This window comes from Sciurus vulgaris, assembly GCF_902686455.1.
Source record: "Sciurus vulgaris genome assembly, chromosome: 5".
Lineage (NCBI taxonomy): Eukaryota > Metazoa > Chordata > Mammalia > Rodentia > Sciuridae > Sciurus > Sciurus vulgaris.
The window spans coordinates 42,545,797-42,568,854 of record NC_136465.1 but is presented as its reverse complement, the minus strand read 5'-3'; the positions used below and the strand labels follow the sequence as shown (position 1 = coordinate 42,568,854).

Sequence of the window (23,058 nt, the reverse complement as noted above, 5' to 3'; positions counted from 1 at the left end):
ATTGGCTAAGTGTGGGGTGTGCTGGATTACCTAAAATATAATTATCCCAATTTTAATTGGATGTGTATTTCTTTTCCAAGTCATGAAATTCATGGCCAAGAAGGGGTAAAATAAGTTAAGTTAGCAGGATTGAGGTGTTAGGTAAAATAAGTTAGTTTACCCATGGATTGAGGAGACAGTTCATAGAAATGTGTTTTTATAATAAATGAGGAAAATATCTATGAATGGTTTTGTTGCAGTAGTAACTGAATCTTGCAATATGGATAAAACAGGAATTTGTAGATGTTTTTGTTAAATTAATTTTGTGGGTATGATTAAGTAAGTAAAAATGTTTTATAGTTAAAATAAAACTGACTTAGATTTATAATCACTGAAATAAAGTTTATATCAATTTCTATTGATCTGAAAGCCAATAGAAATGATAATAAACTCTTAACCAATGTTTTATTGTGCTTTAAAGAGTTAAATGTTTCCAGATGTACAGAAAAGTATAATTATTAGTGAACACTTAAATCTATTGGGTACTAAACTGAATACTTTTTTCAAACAATCCTGCACATAGACAGATCTTTATGCTGATGTTCATATTAAATAACATTGATTCATTGGGTCCAAAGACTATAAAAATTCTGTAAGCAAGTAACAAATAGCAATATGAATTATAAATATGACCTATAGTCCTAGTAAGTCACCTAGACTAATTTCGTTCATATTTATCAAATTGTCAGATGAAAATGAGAACTAGGAAGTGCTAATTAAATTTTGGTATTTTAGTAAAAGAATTCTATAAATCTGAAGCTTTTTCATGTTTTATTACAAAGATATGTCTCCTGAATCAATATTTGATGGTGATACTAAGAACATTGGAATTTTTAAGAAGTGGTTAAAAGATTACTGTTTGTGATTTGATTTCTTTTTCATATGTAGAGAAGCATTGGAAGTGATTCTCAAGGTAGAGCCACTGCAGCTAACAACAAACGGCAGCTTAGTGAAAACCGAAAGCCCTTCAACTTTTTGCCTATGCAGATTAATACTAACAAGAGCAAAGATGTGGCTGCAAGTCTTCAAAAGAGGGAAGTGATTGGATCAACACAATGTAAAGAATTGTTTGCCTCTGCTTTAAGTAATGACCTTTTGCAAAATTGTCAAGTCTCTGAAGAAGATGGGAGAGGAGAGCCTGCAATGGAGAGCAGCCAGGTGATAAAATAAGTTTGTTTTACTTGTTTTCACAAACCTCAAAAGAATAAACATTAAGATTTAAAGAATTATATTAGTTATGCACAGAGGCATTTTAGTTAGGTAGAATTAAAGTATTACCCTGACCTTCTTCATTAATCTACCAGATATATTGAATGAATATTTTGTATCCTAAGTGATTAGAAAAATGTCACCTAGGTTCACTAAGATTTCTTTTATTTGCAAAATACTGTGTGGCTAATTTTTAGTAAAGGGAGATTAGGAGCAATATGATTAATAGATTTTTATTAGGAATTTTTTTAATGGTAGTATTTTTAAAAGTACTTTTCAAAGTATAATACTTTATGCATAAAAGAGATGAAACATTAGGATGGAATTTGTATAAATAATAGTTTGGTGTTCAGTTTGTTTTATAACTATTTTTCAAGTAGTCTAAGGTAAAATAGTTTTGAAATTTATTTTTAAATTGATAGTGATTTTTAATTATGTTGATTAAAAATCCAAATTTGATTCAACTTTTTGCATGTATGAATTCATATGATAAACCTAGATATATCATTATGCTCTTGAAATAAAAATCTGTAAAATTGTTGCTGTTGAGTTGGTTATATCCATTTTTACATGTTGTGTGTCATGCTTATTTTTAATATTTCCCCTGCAGATTGTAAGCAGACTTGTTCAAATTCGTGACTATATTACTAAAGCTAGTTCCATGCGAGAAGATCTTGTGGAGAAAAATGAAAGATCTGCTAATGTTGAACGCCTTACTCATCTCATAGATCACCTTAAAGAACAAGAAAAGTCATATATGAAATTTCTCCAAAAAATTCTTGTAAGTTTTGGATCTTTTTATAACATTGAGTTATTTTTGTAGTATAATCAATGTACTTACACCGATGATATTCTGATGCCACCCTAGAGGAGCTAACATATTCTCAAAAATATCGTGCCACCCATTATAACATTTTATTGCCCTTTTTAATAGTTGTATGATTTATACCACTAAAATATTTCAGGCTAGAGAAAATGAGGAGGAGGATGTTCGGACTATAGATTCAGCTGTGGGATCTGGTTCTGTAGCTGAGAGCACATCGCTAAACATAGATGTGCAGTCTGAGGCTTCAGATACCACGGTAAGCGGCTTTTTGGTAATTAAAGTGCTGGAAATGAAGGTTTAAACTTTTCCCCCATTTTTCACAGTGATATTTTATAGGCATTCTTTAATGAAAAGTGTATTCTAGGGGAAGAAACCCTCAAATTGTTTATGTTGTATGTGTGTTTTAAACATGGAAGTTTAAAACTTTAATTTACTTTAAAATACTTTTGATGGCTGATTTGAAAATCTAGTAACTTCTGAACTTTATCTTTCAGAAACACTGTTTTTCTGTTTTGTTTAAGTATAATTTTACGAATTTTAGGAGGCACTGGGAAAGTTAAAATTTATTGTAGATGTAAGGGCTGTTGTAATCACTAATGATATTCATGATTACTAAGCCTATGCTCTTTTGGAAAAGTCTCCATGTTATATGCCATTGGGTACTCATTTTAAGGGTATTGGAATTTTTCATTTCTTAGTCCTTAGTTTAGTACTATAGCAAAACCAGATGAGTGAAAAACAGAGTAGTAAATAGGACAGGACAGCATTTGCATTACTATTTTTTCATAGTGAGAAAAATACTGTATTTTGTGTGTGTGTGGTACTGGGGACTGATCCTATGGGTGCTCTACCCCTGAGCTACATCCCCAGGCCTTTTTCTTTTTTTATTTTGAAACTGGGTCTTGATAAGTTGCTGAGACTCTCCTTGAACTTGTGACCCTCCTGCCTCAGCCTCATAAGTTATTAGAATTATAGGCATGCACCACAGCTCCTGGCAATACTATAATTTCTGACTGAAAAATGAAATTTGTAAATACTATGCTTTGGAAAATAATAATTTACAGAACTTTTGAGGAAAGATCTATAGAATAGACTACTCATAGATGCTAGTGTGCTTTAATACTAGTATACTTGGGAGCATTTTTATTTTAACAGATATGCCTATAGTTATACATTAGTACACTTTAAAACCTATTACCAGTAAAGCTTTTCTTTTGAAAGGTTAACATGTATATCTCTTTCATTTTTGAGGTATGTTCCAAAATACCATTCAGCATTAGGAATTTGAGGGTTTGTTTCCTTTTAGTATTCACCTGCATAGTTTCTTATCTGCCTCCTTTCTCTTCCCTGCCCTTTCTGATTTTGAAGAGGGAATTTGAATATTTTTTTCTCTGCTTTCACCAGGAAATACTCAGAAGGCTTGATCCAAACAGTTGTTGAAGAATGGATTCTACTGTGGGGAAATAGTTTTTCTATGTACAGTGGTGCTGGAAATAATTTCTTCCTTACATACCAGCAGAAATGGAAGGGTTGGGGCAATGTGGGTAAAAAAAAAATCTATTGGGGAGGGGTGGGAAATGGTATGGTTGATTATTATAGTTTATATTCTAATTTCTGAAGTGTTCACTGTGATCAGTTTCTTTCATAATAACATAAAGCCATAACATTGTGGAAGTTGCTTAATAATATGTAGCAGGATAAATGTTAAAATATGCTTTTGCAGCTTTGTATAGCTAGGATATGATACTTATTAATTGTAAGTAGCAATTTAAAGAATTACAAAATTCTGATTGATTTTATTGCCACTTTGGGGTGGGGGATGGATTACTTTTTTTTAAAGATGGACTGGGTAATTTTTTTACTTATTTAAAAGACTGGCTTATATGTTAAACAGGAGTTTGTGTTAAGAAATTAATATGCTACACTATTTAATAAAGGAGGCATCTTTTAGTCTGAGAATTCGGCCGTGCATTGAGGACAAACTAGGGAATTCAGCCTCACAAGAACAGGTTTCAGACATTGACGTTACTACAAGTCCAAAAGGGAAAGGTGACAGACCTCCTCAGAATGACAGGGAACTGAGGCCTAATAGGAAATATAGCCGAAAACGTGGATTTCCCTCAAAGGTATACTTCACAATATTAACTTGGGAAGTCTCTAAGTAGCACCTCTTGTTCACATTTCCTTTTCCTTATTTACTTTTCTGTTCTTGCTATTATTCTTAAAATACATAAATTATTAACATGGTTAAGTATTATTCTATAATTTGCTTCAGTAAAATGCTGTCCCTTAACATTTTTATTTCTTTCTGCTTTCCTGTATACCTCCCCATTGATTATATGTGGCAGCTGATTTTAATTTACATTAACAAAGGATTTGGAGTGTAATATGATTTCCTTTTTTTGTTATCTAGGACTCAAAATACATAACATCCTTAAATACAGGCCATCAGTCAGTTGCCTTTGATTTCTGATGTTAGAGTTCATGCATTATGATACTTTTAATTTTTGTCTTATTTTCTGTGGTAATTCATTAAAGAAAAAGAAAATGGAGCAAGCTATTAGTTTTCCTTTCTTAGTAAGAATGATAAGCTTTATATTTTTTTATTTGGTTTATATTTTTGTTTTTCTTGGGAACCCTTTCGTTTTTTTTTTTAATTAGAAAAATAATTATCCGTTGACTAGTTTATTAATGTTTTTGCTGGGTTTCTTTCAGTGTTTGATTTAAATGTTCTTTCTTTAAATTTTCTATGATTTTCATAAAGACATTGAAGATAAGTTTATATAGTTCCACCTAAAACAGTTTGGATAAAAATAGCATGCATAAAAGTCTTTATATCCTTTTGGCAAGAGCAAAATGTTGTTTTAATAATTGAGTATACACAGGGGTAATTTCATGTTTTATTACTAGCTTATTATCTCCAACTGAATCTTTCTTTTCTATTTTATAGATTTTTATATTTTCTTTTTGTGAGTGTTGAAAAATCATAAAACAATTCTAGATTTTTGGCAGTTTGTGTTTTTTTTTTTTTTTTGTAGAGTTTGAGGACACAGTTTGAAATTAGTTGTGGGGATCTTAAAATTTAAAGTGTTGGTAAAAGGTGCCCAGTTCAACAGAGGAGTAAAGTAGTTGATTATTTTAAAAACTAGTAGCATTGGAGAGGAGAAAGTGAGCATGAACTACAATTAATATCCTTTGAAATTTTTGTCCTCTTTAATCCTTCTCAATAGTGGCAAACAAAACTTGAGAGTTGACAGTTTACAGCCTAGTTTCTCCCAGTTGTTTCCCCCCATAATTAATTATTAAAAAACCTTTTCTTTTTTTTAAGTTTCTTTGAAAACTATCCTTATAAGAGAATTGAGTTTATTACAATTTGACTATCTTTAATATTGATTCTTAAGGTCATCTCAGTATGGTTTTATTAGTACTCAATTCCTAAAATGATTTTAATTTCTTAGGATGAAATCTTCATTCCCAACACTTGACTTATTTTTTTCTCTGCTATGCAGTCATTCTCACTCTACCTTCCCCATTCCCTCCTTAGAATCCTTTCAAAATATGTTCTGTTAGAAGAATAGGGGGAAAAAAAAAAAAGTTAAGGTCTTACCTGAAATTCAGAGTTGAAAACAGCCTTGTGAGTTGCAGCTTGATATGAAATGAGTAAGATTCTCGTACTACCTACAGGGGCAGATTCCATTTTATGAAATATTGTATAAGCATGATATTTTACATAATTTTACAGAAGCAGCCTTCCACAAATACCTATACTTTCATTGTTTTCTTTTGCTATTATTTTTATCATTTCTAATTATTTTACATAAGCTAGCCTTGTCTCTCAAACCAGCTCTGCCTCTTTAGAGATTGTATTTTATTCTTCTGTGTTTAGAACCCAAGCACATTATTTGGGGGCAGACACTATGATGTAAATTACACTAAAAAAGAAACTAGGAGCCTGACTTGACTTAATTGTGACATTGGACAAATTACAGCTTTATCTTCTCTGGGCTTATGGTTCCTCACTTTTCACATGAAAAACATTGTACAAATTGTCTGAAGCTGTAAAAATATATTGGATCTATGAATGATTATGAGAGGAACGTCAGATTAGTGGGAGAAAGGAAGACCTTGGACTTTGTGAAATTTGACTTGTATATATGCAACTGGGGATTTTATGCCTAAGTTATTTGTTTTTAAAATGTATTGGTAAAGTAAAAATGTAGTTTGTGAAGGTAATTCAAAGTTTAAATAAAAGTGGTACATACCTCTAATCCTAGCTACTGAGGAGGCTGAGGCAGGAGGATCACAAGTTCTAGGCCAGCTTACAGAACTTAGAGAGATCCTTCTCAAGATAAAAATAAGAAAAGGCTGGGGATGTAGCTCAGTGCTAGAGTATTTGCCTAGCATGTGCAGGGCCCTGAACAATCCCCACTACTACCCCCCACCCCCCAAAATTTAAAAGTATGCATTTGAAGGATAGATATAGTCTTCTATTTTAAATTTCTATTTCAAGTACCTCTTGGGCATGTTTTTATTCCTAGGTATTTTTATTTTGTCATCTTCCCTTTCTTTACATTTGTTCATAGTCCGCATGGCTTCCTTTGACTCAGCTTTTGTAAATATTCATCTGAAATGTTATTTACGTGGGTACAAAAGTTATTAAGCAGTGACAAAACTCCACAAATTTCAAATATTGTTGGAAGTTCATTTTTGGGTTAGTGAAAAATATGAAGATAGTTGTACTTATTTTAATGACTAACTTAGCATTCTTTATAATTAGAATATGAGTTCTACACACAAATACTGATAACATGGATTAAAGGATTTTTTTAAAGTTTGTTTCTTAAAGGGGAAAACCATTTGGAACTTAAAAAATTTTTTAGTATATGACTTTTAAACTTTAAGTTAACCTTGAGTCTAGATTATTTTGAGGAAATAAGAGGATTCTAAATTAGATGGAAATATGCATTCTTGAGAGTTTATTACCCCTCCCCAGATGATTTTTTTTCTTTATTCATGTTTCTTCTTGTAATTAATTATCACTTATATTTTGCCAAAGGATTATATGTTGATTGACAATAACCTGGAAGGATTTCTCTGAGTCATTTCATTGAGATATGTACCTATTTTGGTCTGGTTTTACATTTTACCAATGACTTTGGTGCAATTATTGTGAAATTACTTTTTACTAAATCTAAGAGGACTGTTGATAGTTATTTCTAGTGCTTCAGGTTTTTTCCCCAAGATGCAAAGTATTGAAATAAGCCAAAACTAAGAAGATGGATTTTTGTAGGGATGAATATAAATGATAACAAGGTCATTCCATTTGTAAAGGATGGCAGAAAACTTGAGTATACAGTCATTAATTTGAAAATGGTTTTTGTTTATTAAAAATTCACAACAGAAAAACCTTCAATAGGTAGTTGGGTAACCAAGATTATAGATTACTTCTCTCCTATTCATGAAGTCTATAAATAGTCCAGAATAAGTAGATGTGACACTGACCAGGCTCTTCTGATGTGGACATTAAGTATTTTTATAAGAGCGTATTTCCTATTTCATCTTAACTTTTTTTGAATACTTGAATCTGTGCCAGGTACTTTTTTGTTCGCTTACTATTTTTTTTTTTTTAATTTCTTAGTTACATTCGTAAATTGTTTTCAGTTACTCATTCTTATTCACAATACTGATGAGTTCTAATTGGGGAGGTAAAGATATAATTGCATAGTAGTAGGAAAGGATATTAGCCAGAAAGAAACTTATCTTGAGCCATCTATGTTCTCCATAATTTGTTCAGAAATCAGGGGTATATAGGGAAAGTAGATTAATACAATGACACTTGAAAGCATTCAACTTTTTTACTCTCCTTAGTAATTTTATGTGGGATGAGTATCACTCATTTAAAATATACAAAACCTCCAACAAAAATTTGTTAGCAAGGCAAATTTAAATTACCTAAATAAAACAAAGGAGACTATTTTACGTAAATGTTAGGTACAATCATAGAATTTTTAAATTTAAAAAAATTTAATGGTAAATCACTGATGAAAAAATACCAGTATGATAAACATTTCATGCAGAATTTGGCTTAAAAATGTTTTTTGATTATATTTAAATTCATACCTTTGACTTGTTGGATTACATTTTGAGTGGTTTTAAAATTAGTGTTTAGGGATTTGTTAAGCATTGACTTCTCTTTTGTGTCCTAAGACTCAGCTGAATGGCATAATTTAAAAGTAAAAAAATGTAATTCTATGATACAAAATGTACAGTTTTCTGCTTTGTTGTATGCCTAACGTGATGCAGTTACATTAAAGCCTTTTTACATAAAATTATCAAGTAACTTTATTTTTGAAGTTTTTGTCCTTGGTTAGAAATTAGTGGATTTGTTTTCTGAGATTTTTTGTTGTTTTATTGATGTTTTGATTTGTGTTGTGTTATTTTGTATGCTTTGGTACTGGGGATGGAGATTGTACTTAGGGGCACTTTATCTTTGAGCTCTATCCCCATTCCTTTTTATCTTGAGACAGGATCTTGCTAAGTTACTGAGGCTGGCCTCCAACTTCTGATTCTTCTTCCTTAGCCTCTGAGTCTTGCATTGTGTTTATAACATCACTTCTAGGAGTGGGGCAGACAGTTTCTTAGTTTGGCCTTTTTTCAGAGACTGTTGGGCATTAACCCAGTATGATTCGTTCTTGATTTTTTTATCAGCTTTGGGTCCCCTTATTCTTGTGTATCTCTCTCTCTCTCTCTGTCTGTGGTGTCTGTGTGTGTTTGTAGGTAGGTAGCTCCTCTTGCCCTCTTAGATTTTTCTGTTTTATGTCTTTTTTTTCTTTCCTTTTGTTAATTCCTCTTCATGATAAGCTATTGCTTCTAGTCTCATACTGTGAAATTGCCTCTCAACATGGCAGGCTATCTGTATGTCATCATTCTTTTCTTATTCTTTTTTCTTCAAGTCTACTAAAGTTGTATATAGGGTTGTATATTTAATACTAATTTATTATGTATGTACATTGCCATTTGTAGTTGAAAGAGGAAAAATGGATTTTAATAGATATAAGTATTGTTGGTCTTATTTTCCAGGCCAGAGATCCTGAACAGGAGCCTATGGAAGAGATAGAAAATTTGAAGAAACAACACGATTTATTAAAAAGGATGTTACAGCAGCAGGAACAACTGCGAGCTCTGCAGGGACGACAAGCTGCTCTTCTAGCTCTGCAACATAAAGCGGAGCAAGCTATTGCTGTGATGGATGATTCTGGTATGCCAATCTTCGAATGTTGTTTTTATAAACAAGGCTCAATAAACAATTATATTGCAAGGTTGTTGTTGTTATTATATAGTCAGGTTGTGATGTCGACTAGTTTAGAAACCTGCATATGAGGCTTACCCTATCCTGTGCTTTTCTCTGGTTATGCAGAAAAGGTTGCAGGGACAACTCCTGGCCATCATACTGTACGATGCAGACAGACAGCTCGCTCTCCTTTTCATCAGAGAGTACCCTTAAGAGGTAAAAGGGACAGGCTGTAGTTCTGTTTTTGTACCTTAGACTGAGAGGGCCCTTGATGCTTTTATTTCCAGTTTTTGTACTTTATTCAACTAGGATTGTCATTCTTTGCTTGCCTCCCAAGGAAGTATTAAAAAAATTAAGTGAGATGATAAATAAATTTATAGCGCATCTTTAGCATTTAATGTTAGTAGTAGCTCAGTTATTTCAATTGTCTCTCCAATTTTATATACTAGCTCCTTTGAACTATAATTTTATATTCAGTTTTCCTGAGACTCAGAAATATTCATTTTTTTCTTCTTTATCTCATCATAGCTATGTATCATTTAGTTGAAAATTGTATTGAATTTAGTATTGAGTCTAATTTTGTAGTTTGTCTCATTACCTTCAAACCTAAATGTTTTATTTTTTAATTAAGTTAAAATAAGATAATTAATTATTAAAGTTAAGTAAGGCTACATTTTTTTAGATTTATTTTTAATTGACAAATAAAATTGTGTATATCTAAGGGATACAAAGTGATAGGAATTTATGACACACTTCTAGTGGCCAAATTATGTTTTCTGGTAGTCTGTTCCTATCATTACATTCTAATAATTTTTTTTCTTTTGAGCATTCCATTTTTGCCAGTGAACTTAGGCCCTGAGACTACTGTTTTGTGACTTAATTTATCCTGCTGCCCACGTCTGATCACTGTTCTTATATCTTATTTAATTTTATATTTTCATGAGGAGCTTTATCATTTTTAAGTCACTTTATGATAATTATATAGTTGTGTATATTAATAATTACATTAATTTTCCCCCATTTTTCCTCATAAAATCCAGTGTCTTTGGATTTTATATTTATACTTAGAAAGTACATAATTTTGCAAAATTAAATATTTCAATATGAAGACATATTCTGGTTAAGCAGTAACCTTTTAAATATTTTTCAAGTTTGTAGCATCAGATTTTAAAGACTTACCTTTGATAGTTATATTAATCTTGAATATTTACATCATCTCATTTGATCATCATAGAATTGTAGGTTAGTACCTGTTTTAGTAAGTTTTTTTGCTGCTGTGACCAAAAGACCTGACAACAACAATCTAGAGGAGGAAAAGTTTATTTGGATCTCAGGGTTTCAGAGGTCTCAGTCCATAAATGACTGGCTCCATAACCTCGGGGCTTTCAGTGAGGCAGGGCATCATGGGAAAAGAGTGTGGCAGAGGAAGGCAGTTGGGAAAATGGAACCATGAAGCAAAGAGACTTCTCCCACCAAGGAGAAATACATACCCTAAAGAGACACTTCTAATGACCCACTCCCTCCAAGCTATATCCTGCTGGCCTATAGTTATGATCCTGTCAGGGGACAAGTGTACTGATTAAGCTTCTCATAACTTAATCATTCCACCTCTAAACTTTTTTGAGCTTTGGGAATACCTCATCCAAATCATAACTGTACCCAAAACTTTTATTCTTAATCCTGTTTTATATAATAGGAACTTAAGAGTTTCTTTCTTGCCTAAGCTTATATAGAATTCTAGTAGAATCAGATGCTTTGAATTTTAGGCCAGAGGTCTTCATATTTATAAATATGAACCTTTTTAGGTAAACACAAAATATAGTTTTAAAAATAAAATGTCATAAGTCAGGGAGCAAGAATAGAATGAACAGGAGTTTGAATTTATTTATACAATTTATTTTATACAATACTACAAAAAGAATTTTAGTGTAGTATTTTTAAATAGATTTGCTCCTGAATTTATGAGGTTTTATGGGAATACTGATGAAAGCCAGGATTATACTATTTAATTTTCTGGTGTGTAAGAGAAACAGCACACCATTTCACAAGATGTATGCTAGTTATCTGAACGGTAACTTTTTGGTCATGTAGAGTTTGGACTATACATGTGGGATTGTCAGCCCTGAAATTCGTATTTTTTAGTGGAAAAAGATGGTGTTTTTCTTTAAAACAAAAGCAATTTATAGCCAGTGTTTCTTTTAGAGCTGGAAAGTTAGAAGTGAGGGTAGGGTAATAAAGCAAATTGTTCAAAAAACTACTTTTAGTAATAAGAGGGCTTTCATTTTTTAATTAATTAATGAAGAAGCTAAAATCTAGGGTCTTTCAGTATCATTTGTATCACAAGTAAATACTTCACTGAATTCTCTGTTGTGCTGTAGGGATAGTAGACTGTGGCCTTTTGAATTTGACTCAGTAGCTGAAACAAAGTTTTATGGAAGACTGCCATTCCCATTTGTTTACAATTTGTTGAAGATTGCTTTTGCCTTGTAACGGCAGAGCTGGGTAGTCAAGACAAAAACTGTTTCCCAGAAAGCCTAACCTATTTTGCTATTGAACCTTTTTTTTTTTTTTTTTTTTTTTTTAAGTGATACTGGGGATTGAACCTAGGAGTACTTTACTCCTGAGTTATAGCCCTCTATCCCTTTTTTTATTTTGAGATAGGGTCTTGCTAAGTTCTTAGCCCAGGCTGGCCTCAAACTTGAGATCCTCCTTTCTTAACCACTCAAGTACCTGGGATTATAGGCAGGCACCACTGCACCCAATGCTATCTGAGGCTTTAAGAAAACTGCCATGCCCCGAAATGTAATGTTGATTTTATTGGAGGAAGGTAGAGATTGAGACCTTTCCGAATCAGCTGTGCCTTTTCAGTTTACCACTTTCCTCACCACTCGCCTCAGTCAAACAAACAGATAAACCTGCTCCACCCCTAATGCATTGTCACAGGGTTTTTTTTTTTTTGGCAGGGGGCGTACCAGGGATTGAACTCAGGAGCACTGGACCACTGAGCCACATTTCCAGCCCTATTTTGTATTTTTATTTAGAAACAGGGTCTCTCTGAGTTGCTTTGTGCCTAACTGTTGCTGGCTTTGAACTTTCAATCCTCCTGCCTCAGCCTCCCAAGCTGTTGGGATCACGGGCGAGTGCCACCATGCCCGGCGAATCACAGGTTTTTAATTGAGCTGTAACACCATCCCTTCTTGTATGTTGAGTCTGAAAAAGATGAGCCACTACACTAGAGTTTTGCATTGTCCTTTATTTTTTATTATAGATAGACACATTTTAGAATACTAAAAGGATTGTTTGGCAGATGAATAAGAAGGTTAATTAAATTTTATTAGGTGAGTTTTCCCCTCACTTTATGTTTAGCGTCTAGAACTTAAAAAAAAAAAAAGTTTTATTGATATTAACGAATAGTTTTGAATTTTCTTTACAGTTGGAGAAACTACAGGTAGCTTATCTGGAGTCAGTATAACATCTGAACTAAATGAAGAATTAAATGATTTAATTCAGCGTTTTCATAATCAGCTTCGTGAGTCTCAGGTAACTTAATTTTTTTGCATAGTTGATTTTAAGTGGTTTTCAAATTTTAGTAAACAACTATCACATGTGGAGTCCCTTTATCTTCAAAATCATGAATTCATAAGGTTTGAATGGGCTTCTCTCCATATGATTCCAGTTGCTGCTGTTCTGGGAGACTATACTTTGGAAAAACACCAAATTAGAGCAAAATCTACTTTGAATGAAGTGCTAAGTGAAATTTTCTTTTCTATGCTATTAGATAATACATTTTTTTCTTCCCTAGAATACTATAAATGTTTATAACCTTTAAGATGTATGTTAGGTTCAAGTCATTGCCCTTGGAACATTTAAAAATTGCTAACAATTTTACTAGGCACAGTGGCACATGGCTGTAATCCCAGCAGCTCTGGAGGCTGAAGCAGGAGGACCTTGAGTTCAAAACCAGACTCAGCAATTTAGCAAGGCCCTAAGCACCTCAATGAGACCTGTCTCTAAATAAAATATTTTAAAAGGGCTGGGGATGTGACTCAGTGGTAAAGTGTCTTTGGGTTCAATCCCTGATGACCCCCCACCCCCCCAAAAAAGAAATTGCTAACAATTTTAAGAAAGTTCTTAAATATAACTCGAGAATTAGTGTTATAATTTGAGAAATTCGTAAATATGATATAAATGCATATTTTCAGTATGTGGGCTTTGGTAGTTAAGGGTAAATTAACACTTCTCCACTGGAAATATGTGTAATTGAAGGTTCATTGTTTTTTGTCTTTTTGCTGATCAACCAAGTGAAAAGAATATGATTCATCTACTTTGGAGAGTTTCTTTAAGGATATTTAGTAAATTTTTTCTAGTGATCCTGCCACTAAAGAATCAAATTTTTACAATGAGATAAATATAGGAACTCTTCATGGTAGAATTGTGCTAATAGCAAAACATCAGAACCAAAATAAATGTCTAGGAACGGGAAAATGAATTAATAAATTATGCTATATACATATAGTGAAATTCTCTAAAGTAGTTTGAGTAAATGAAATAGAGTTAATGAATGAAAACTGATAAGTTTAAGAAGGATACTGCTTATTTTATGTTTCAAATTTGTAAGTTTTTATGGATACATACACAGCTGTTACAAAGTAATTCCAGATTCTGATTACCTCTGGAATGGGTAAGTCGAATTGGGAAAGAGTACTTATAGAGCTTTAGCTGTGTCTTCAGTGTTTTATTTCTCTTAAAAAATAAAAAGAATGGATACAAATTTGGGAAAATTTGCTAAAACTCACTAGTAGGTATCTTCTATATAATTCCCTGAGACTTAGTGCTTTCTTGATATGTTTCATCATTAAAAAAAAAAAAAATTGATCAGGCACATGTCTGGGCATACCTGCAGGTACTCTAGAGACTAGGCAGGAGAATCTCAAGTTCAAGGCCTGTCAGGCAATCAAGATACTGTTGTACAATAAAACTTTAAAAAGGGCTAGGGATATAGCTGAGGTAGAATATTCAAGGGTTCAATTCCCTTTTACACACACACACACACAAAGTGTAGGAAAATTTGATAGATAGGAAATCAAAAGTTTGTAGTGGTTCTAAGCAGAAATAAAGAGAGATATTTGAAGGTATGGTTACATATGTATATGAAATAATTTATATGTTGTGGTAAGGAAATAGTATTTAATTTGGGAGTAGAAATGGAAGCTACTTGCCCACCAGTATCTTATAAAGAATAATTTATGTATTTTTAAAATGAGAATGCAACTTTTAGTTGCCTTAATTTTAATTTTTTTTTTTTTTTAAATAAGCCTCCAGCTGTTCCAGACAATAGAAGACAGGCAGAAAGTCTTTCATTAACTAGGGAGGTTTCCCAGAGCAGGAATCCATCAGTTTCAGATCATTTGCCTGATGAGAAAGTCCAGCTTTTTAGCAAAATGAGAGTGCTGCAGGAAAAGAAACAGAAAATGGACAAATTACTTGGAGAACTTCATACACTTCGAGATCAGCATCTGAACAATTCATCATGTAAGTAAATCTGGTTTATCATATTACATAGAGGACATGTATCTTCTGGCACTTAATAGTAAGTATTTAATAAGTAAATGAATACAGTTCCTCAGAACTTTGTAATTTTGGTAGGGAGATGAAACTTGAATGTGAAAAGTTTTTAAGTAACAAGTCAATATATGATAAAAACCAAATAGATGGTGAATCTTTTCAGAAAAGAAAAAGAATAAAGTTGGGCCTTGAAAAATAGGTAGAATTTTAATAAGGGGAAAGGTAGAAGAGAAGATAACTATTTGATACTTCAACATGCTACTACATTTTTTAGCATATGTGGAATTTTCCTTAAGGAATAACTAATCTAATTTGTGTCCTGACTTAAAAATCTTGAAACTACAGGTTGCGGGTGTAGTTCCATTGTGGAGTGCCTGTGTCACATGCTTGAAACCTTGGGTTTGATCTACAGAACTACAAAGAATGAAAATTAGAAACAAATAAAAACCTTGAAACTCTGAAGCAGATTTTAGAGAGTTTTTAACACACACACACACACACACACACACACAAAGATATGTAAAATTTTTTTTCTTTTTTCTTTTTGGTGTTGGAGATTGAATCCAGGGCTTTAGAGATTGAATCCAGGGTTAAAAAGGTCATTTCTTTCCCATTGGAAATAGTGTAAGGGTAGCACCAACACTGTAGAAAGTTCAAGGAGTAGAGTAAAAAACTACTGGAAACCAGGTATAGTAATTCTGATATTTAAGTGAGCAGTAAACAATGGACAATGGTGGTCCTTTTTTTTTTTTTTTTTAATTGTAAACAAATGGGATACATGTTGTTTCTCTGTACATGGAGTAAAGGCATACCATTTGTGTAATCATAAATTTACATATGGTAATGTTTGATTCATTCTGTTATTTTTTTCCTCCCCCCCACCCCTCCCACCCCTCTTTTCCCTCTATACAGTCCTTCCTTCCTCCATTCTTGAATGGTGGTCCTTTTGAGAGAGAAATGGTAGTAGTTTTGAAATGATAGGAAGTAGAAGTACAAAGCTTCTCAGTCTTCAGTAATTGTCCATGGAGATGTAAGATATATTTGGACAGAAGAGTAATTAGATTAGTTTAAGGACATTAGAAGATTGGTTTTTATCTAACTAGAAAATGGTATTGCTAAGTAGCCTTTCACAAGCATTGCTGTATCACAGTCATGTTAACACTTTTGCTTTGTCTCTTAGAATAAAGCTTGGTAATCAGATGTAATTCCTACAGACTGTGGATTTGAAGACCTACTTATTTAGGGTTACCTGATAATGATTTGCAGATTATGACTGCATATCATACCTAGGGGCCCTGTTAACTTAGCCTAGAAACAAATTTAGTAGAGTACTCTTCTAGTTAATTTTCTAGTGTACAATATCATAATTATTATCAGTGTCTATCTTGTCTCCCACTTCCTACCATTTCTGTTTTAACCCAGTAACTATAATTTAAAAGTGATATAATCTCTGGAAGAAGAAGTAAAAATGTGTTTTCTCTGTGTATTTTGTATTTTGATGTGTTTGGTTATGGAGTATAGTAATAAATGACTTGGGTATATCCTTAAGTTTCTAAAATTTAACTCTATAGAATTTAAGATGTTAATGATATTTACTTTTTGCCTGTCTCTAAGCAGACTATTAGTAAGGGTTGCTTGGTGCCATGTTTGTTTAAGGTAACTAGTAATATTTTTCTTTTTTGTAGTTGTGCCTTCTTCAGCCTCTCCACAGAGGAGTGGGGATCAGAGAAGTACAGCTTCAGCCCCCTCTGTTCCTGTAGGCTTAGTACCAGTTGTCAATGGAGAGTCTAACAGCCTTACATCATCTGTTCCTTATCCTGCCACTTCCTTAGTTTCTCAGAATGAGAGTGAAAATGAAGTCCATCTGAATCCAACTGAAAAACTCCAGTAAAATATTTTTTTATAATCATTTTTCACATAGATTAGAATTAAATAATGGGAATAAACTTGTTTTTTTCCACTTAGTAAGCCTGTTTTCACATCTGCTAAATAGGTTCAATATTTCATAACATTAAATTTGTTAAAAATACAGTTTAATTGACACATAGTTATTGTACAAATTTATGGGATATAATATCACATTTCAATTCATAACGGTTTTTAAAGTTTAAGAAACATTGGCATAGTTCCTGGCACTTTGTACTCGGCAAACTTAATTGTTAATTTTGGTAAAAATATCATGCATTTTATAGTTCTGTACATGTAGACTAGTTGGTGACCTTTTGTAAATGCTCAATATCTGCATATCTGAATTGCCCGAGAAGTAGTATTTCAATTGAGTATTTAATATAATACTTCATGCTTTTGACACTTATGAAGAAACCTAGAAGTATTTTGGCACTGAGTTTTTTGCTGCAGCATTTGCACCTGCTTAAAGTGAACAATTAAATTGAGATGGCTTTTTATGCCTTTGTCCCTAACACAAGAAAATAAAGTGATGAGATTTTGAGTGAACCATACTTAAAATTAAATTTATTGCATTATTAAACTCACCAGAACCCCTGGTCATTTGACTAGGTATAAAATATTTTTGTGCTGACTGCTATTATATGAAAATAATGTGTGGGGGTTTTTTTGTTTCATTTTATATTGTTAAGGTGGATGTTAATATTATGTGTTTTTATCAGGAAGTTAAATGAAGTTCGAAAGAGATTGAATGAATTAAGAGAATTAGTTCATTATTATGAACAGACATCAGATATGATGACAGATGCTGTAAATGAAAACACAAAAGATGAAGAAACTGAAGAGTCAGAATATGATTCTGAGCATGAAAATTCTGAACCTGTTACTAACATTCGGTAAGAACTTTATGTAGGTTTGTTTTTCAGTCTATTCATCCTAACCTAATACTTTCAGTGGTGGGGGGAAAATATCTTAATAAAGTGCTGTTTGCTTTTTAGTTAAGTTTTTTTCTTGCAGGAGTATTTTGATCAGTGTAATCATCCTTGCTCTATAAAGAAAAATAGGGAATTTTCTAATTTAATGATTTAGTAGATTTGCTGTTTGTTAGATCAAATACAAGTAAATCATAAGTATCTAACTTTGCATTTTCCTACCTCTTTTATTTTAGGTATATTTTGATTTTCAGATGTTTTTCTTCACAAATTCCAAATAACAGGTGCAAAAGCTTAATGAAGAGGACAGACAGATTGTTTAGTTTGAACTTAAATGGAATAGTTAATGGTGTTCTTAGTTTGCGACTATTTTACTAACACTCAGACTTTTGTTTTAACCTTAAATAACTTGAGTTTGTTTCTTTCAGAAATCCACAAGTAGCTGCTACCTGGAATGAAGTAAATAGTAATAGTAATACACAGTGTATTTCTAATAATAGAGATGGGAGATCAGTTAATTCTAATTGTGAAATTAACAACAGATCTGCTGCCAACATCAGAGCTCTAAATATGCCTCCTTTAGGTATGATTGACTGTATTCACAGATAATTTTGCCAAATTATTTTGTGAAGTGGATTTTGTTTTCATTAATACTCAAGTTTATTTTAAAATTATTTGAATGATATATGTTTTAATAGATTGTCGATACAATAGAGAAGGAGAACAGGGAATGCATGTAACACAAGGTGAAGATGATGAGGAAGAGGAGGAAGCTGAAGAGGAGGGAGTCAGTGGAGCTTCATTATCTAGTCATAGGAGCAGTCTGGTTGATGAAGCTCCAGAAGATGCAGAATTTGAACAGAAAATCAATAGACTTATGGCTGCAAAACAGAAACTTAGACAGCTGCAAGATCTTGTTGCTATGGTGCAGGTAAATACTGCATGTTTGCTAAATACAGTCTTATAAAGTTTATGTATATGTTTAATAATTATGTTGGTGTAATTATACTGGTGTGCATTTTTTGTCTTTCTTTTTTCTTGCGCTAGGTCTCTAACCCACGACCTCACACATGCTAGAAAAGTACTGTACTCCTGAGCTACCCCTACTATACTTTTATTTCTTATATTCCAGTTTTAAAGGCTTAGTATTTTACACACTATACTTCTGATATCTGTGAGGGATATTAATAAGTATTTCAGTCTTTATAATGTATACAGTCTCTAGCACAACTTTTCAGTGCAAAAGCAGTCTTGTGTAAACAATGGACATTGTTGTCTTCTAGTATAGTTCTATTTACAAACCAGATTATTTTTTGTTTTTTTGCTTATGACACTGGCCTTATGTAGATTTCATAACATCTCAGTGAGATAGGTATTAAAGAGATTGAAGAGGTTCCCCCCACAGTTAAAAAGTAATAATAAATTTTATTTAATCTAATATATCCAGATATTATCACTAAAACATGTAATCAATATTAAAAGTTATTAATGAGATATTCTACATTGTTTTTATGATAAGCCTTCAAAATTTGGTGAGTATTTTACATTTACAGCACAATATGGATTAGCTAAACTTAAATCACCATATGTAAGAGTTCAGGTCAAGACAGCCTATGTAAATGTTGTTTCTGTTTTCACCTAGCATGGGTGACAGAAGCTCTCCAGAGTCTTAGCATCTTCCTGGGTGTGGGCCTCTATGCTCTTGGATTACCTAAACCTTGAGTTTCTAGTCATTGCTGGCAATCACTTCCAAACACAGCCTATGGTTTAGAGTGCCGTGGGGTCCTTTCCCAAAGACCCTCTAACATTCTTTTTTTGTTATATGCTATCATTCATTCTCTGAGAATGCTATGACCAAGGGAAAAGAGCATGAGATAAAAGAAGAAAGAGCAAAACCCCTCAATTTTGCAGGATTATTAAGTTCCTACTCTAGACTAGAATTTATATAAATGTATTATAGTCTCTGCACCAAAGAAAATTATATTGGCTATAACTGCTTTCCTGAGAAAACACCAATTTAAATATCTTTTCCCCTTTTGTTTTCAAAACTATCTTGATTTGGGTAGTAAATGATTAAATCAAGCAATTATCATCTATATGCATTGTTACATTATTCTTCATATAATTCTATGAAAAAAATAGTCTAAGTTTGTAATAAGGAAACTGAGAATTAAGTATTTGAGCCAGGTTTGGTGGCGCCTGCTGTTAGTCCCAGCAGCTTGCAAGGCTGAGGCAGGAGGATCATAAGTTCAGAGCCAGGCTCAGCAACTTAGTGAGGCCCTAAGCAACTCAGCAGGACCCCATCTCCAATAAAATACAAAAAGAGGTTGGGGATGTGGCCCAATGTTTAAGTGTCCCTGAGTTCAATTCCCAGTATCAAAAAAAAAGTACTTGCCCCCAGTCACAAGGGCAAGTCAATCCAAAGTCAGATTCCTTGAAGAGGTTTTAATTGCCCAATGTTATACAACTATGAGAACCAGAATTTAGACTGCCTGATAGAAGAGCCTGAAATTTTGACACGTTTGATGTGAAGAAGAAAAACCATATTATCCTAGTAAGGCCAGCTAAAGTTGGATTTTTATTTTTCCCCTGGTCGTGACTGGTGGTTGAACCCTGGAATTTGGGACAAAGTGTTCTACCACTGGGCTGTCCTCAAACCACGATGCCCAAGCTCAGCCTCCTGGGTAGGTGGGATTACAGGCATGCACTACCATGCCTGCTTAAAGTTGGAACTATTAGTCATAAATTGTAAAAGACAGTCTATACATATGAACATACAATTGTGTAAGTATTAACACTTCTTTATTAACTAATGTGGTCCAAAGACTTTACTTGCCTTTTCAGTTTACTAGAGTGGACATAATCCATCAAGAGTAACCAAAATGATTTGACATTTAAAATTATTCCTCTTTGTCTTTTTCATCTGTTGTATATTACTATACTTTTTCTAGTAATGTAATCACTGTAGAAATATTTTAGAGACTCTGAAGTCTTGATATGATTTTTGGCCAAAAAACTTGTTTGTGATATATATAACTTAGGGCATTCTCAGTAGTTTTTATACCTCTGGTAAAATACTGAATGATTTGTTTTCATTAAGTTTAGTTTATATTAGATTGAAAGTAATGAAGGATAAAACATTTACATTGACCACATTAATAAAGATACAGAAAAATGGTTTTCATCATGAGTGAAAAACTCATGTTTTATTTTGAATATTCAAGTAAATAGTGGGTATGCTATCATCACTCAAAAGTAAGTATATATCTTTAGTAAACTCCCTCTTGACTTCCATTCATAACTTCTTTATACAGATTTACAAATTATATATTGTTAGATCTTTCCTTTGCATTTATATATCTCAGTATGCATTATTCAAAAAATGCATGACATTTTCTTTTATTATTTTTTACAAATTATATAATACACAAGTATTATTTTGTAACTTGCTTTTTTCCCTGCTCCCCTTTTAGTTTTTTCAAATGGCAATATATCATATAATCAACTTCGAAAAGTAAGACATTTACATTTACTCCTTTACAGCCTTGTCTTCCAATTGATTCCATTCTCCACAGGCAATTGGCATTATCAATTTGAACATACAAGCAAAAATAAATGTATGTACGTTTTATATACCTCCATATGTTTGCATACTCCACAGTTCTTTTTTTTTTATTTGCGGTGCTGGGGATTGAACCAGGGCCTTGTGCTTGTGAGGCAAGCACTGTACCAACTAAGCTATGTCCCTAGCCCTAGCTCTTCTTGTAAAAGGGAAAATTTAAAAAAAAAAAAAAAAAAAAGTCAAGCCAATGCCACTAATGCTTAAATAAGCCAGAGCATATCAATATAATAAAATATAATCAAAGATATGGTGAAATGAACTCAAACATCACTGCTCAGAGTATCAATTAATATAATCATTCTGGAGAGCAATTAAACAGTGTCCATTAAAGCTAAAATGTACATAAATGATGCCACAGTAATTCAAATTTTTCATATCTATTCTAGAAAAACACAAACACAAAGAGGCTTGTATAAAAATGTTAAAGCTGGGTGCAGTGTCACAAACCTGCCACCCCAAGATCAGCCTGGGCAACTTACCAAGACCCTGTCTCAAAATAAAAAGGGATAAGACACAATGGTAGAATGCTTTGTCTACTATGAATGAAGCCCTGAGTTCAATCCCCAGTTCTGCAAAAAATAAGGAAAGGGAAAAAAAAGGAGAATCCTCATTGGAGTACTATTTGTAAATAGTGAAAAAACTGGAAAAGATAGAAGTACCTGTTAGCAGGATGCTAGACTAAATTTAAAGTCCACTGATCCTACAGAAAACCATGCTACATTTAAAAAGTATTATATGTACGTGTTATTTATATTTGATTATCCGTATAATTATTATTTTATAATTATTTATATAATTATATAGAACAGTAAATCCTGACAAAAAAGTTGCTCTTTAGTAAATACAAAAAAATTAGAATATCCCATCTCAAATGTGTTTTGATTACTAGAAGAAAACAAAAGTTCATATATTCCTAATAATAATAGAACTATACCTTTTGTTGATCAAGGTAAGACAAGACAATTGGTCCAGGTGTGGTGGCACACACCTGTAATCCCAGCAGCTCAGGTGGCTGAGGCAGGAAGATTTCGAGTTCAAAGCAAGCCTCAGCTACTTAGTGAGACCCTAAGCAACTCAGTGAGACCATCTCTAAACAAAACAAAAGAAAACAAACAAACAAAAACAACAATTTAAAAGACTTGGGGATGTGGCTCAGTGGTTGAAGTGCCCCTGGGTTCAATCCCCGTTACCAAATAATAATAATAATAATGCTATTATTAATAACTTTTGTTGTTACTGAGGCTGGGTAACTTTATAAAGAAAATAGATCTATTTAGCTCAGATTTCTGGAGGTTTAAAGAATCCATATCTGGTGGTGGTCTTCTGGTTGACAGAATCTGTAGGCAATGCAGAGTGTTATAATAGCAAGTGACAGGGAATACATATGTCTATATCCTTTGGTCTTTCCACCTTTCCTATAAACCCACCAGTATTTAGTTATTGGGGGTTCTGCCTGATAACTATATCTAATTCTAATCATCTCTCAAAGGCCCTACCTCTCAGCATTATAGTGGGATTAATATTCACCCTCACATACCTCATATGGAGATTAAATTTCAATACTTGAGCCCTTGGGGGATGAACTACTAATGCAGTTTTTTACAGAAATTATGTGCTTTCTCTATTTCATTAATTTTGTGTAAAATTTTATAGCCTAGTGCATTTGGTA

General features: G+C 32.8%; 1 protein-coding gene across 19 annotated transcripts in view; it reads left to right on the top strand.

The window, feature by feature from the left end:
• The window catches only part of PCM1 (pericentriolar material 1), a 100,468-nt gene that overhangs the window by 17,992 nt on the left and 59,418 nt on the right, over nt 1-23,058 (top strand). For 11 of the 19 annotated variants that reach the window (XR_013764208.1, XM_079142703.1, XM_079142701.1 and 8 more), the window contains 12 exons: nt 928-1,197; nt 1,859-2,029; nt 2,214-2,330; nt 4,012-4,200; nt 9,155-9,332; nt 9,492-9,581; nt 12,799-12,905; nt 14,681-14,897; nt 16,616-16,817; nt 17,558-17,731; nt 18,196-18,350; nt 18,466-18,698. Coding sequence is in view for 18 of the 19 variants with exons in the window: in XM_079142703.1 (XP_078998829.1) it covers nt 928-1,197; nt 1,859-2,029; nt 2,214-2,330; nt 4,012-4,200; nt 9,155-9,332; nt 9,492-9,581; nt 12,799-12,905; nt 14,681-14,897; nt 16,616-16,817; nt 17,558-17,731; nt 18,196-18,350; nt 18,466-18,698 (2,103 nt within the window). In the remaining variant the exon portion in view is untranslated. The remainder of the gene's footprint in view (nt 1-927; nt 1,198-1,858; nt 2,030-2,213; nt 2,331-4,011; nt 4,201-9,154; nt 9,333-9,491; nt 9,582-12,798; nt 12,906-14,680; nt 14,898-16,615; nt 16,818-17,557; nt 17,732-18,195; nt 18,351-18,465; nt 18,699-23,058) is intronic. The other 8 variants (XM_079142708.1, XM_079142710.1, XM_079142709.1 and 5 more) reach the window with 5 other exon arrangements.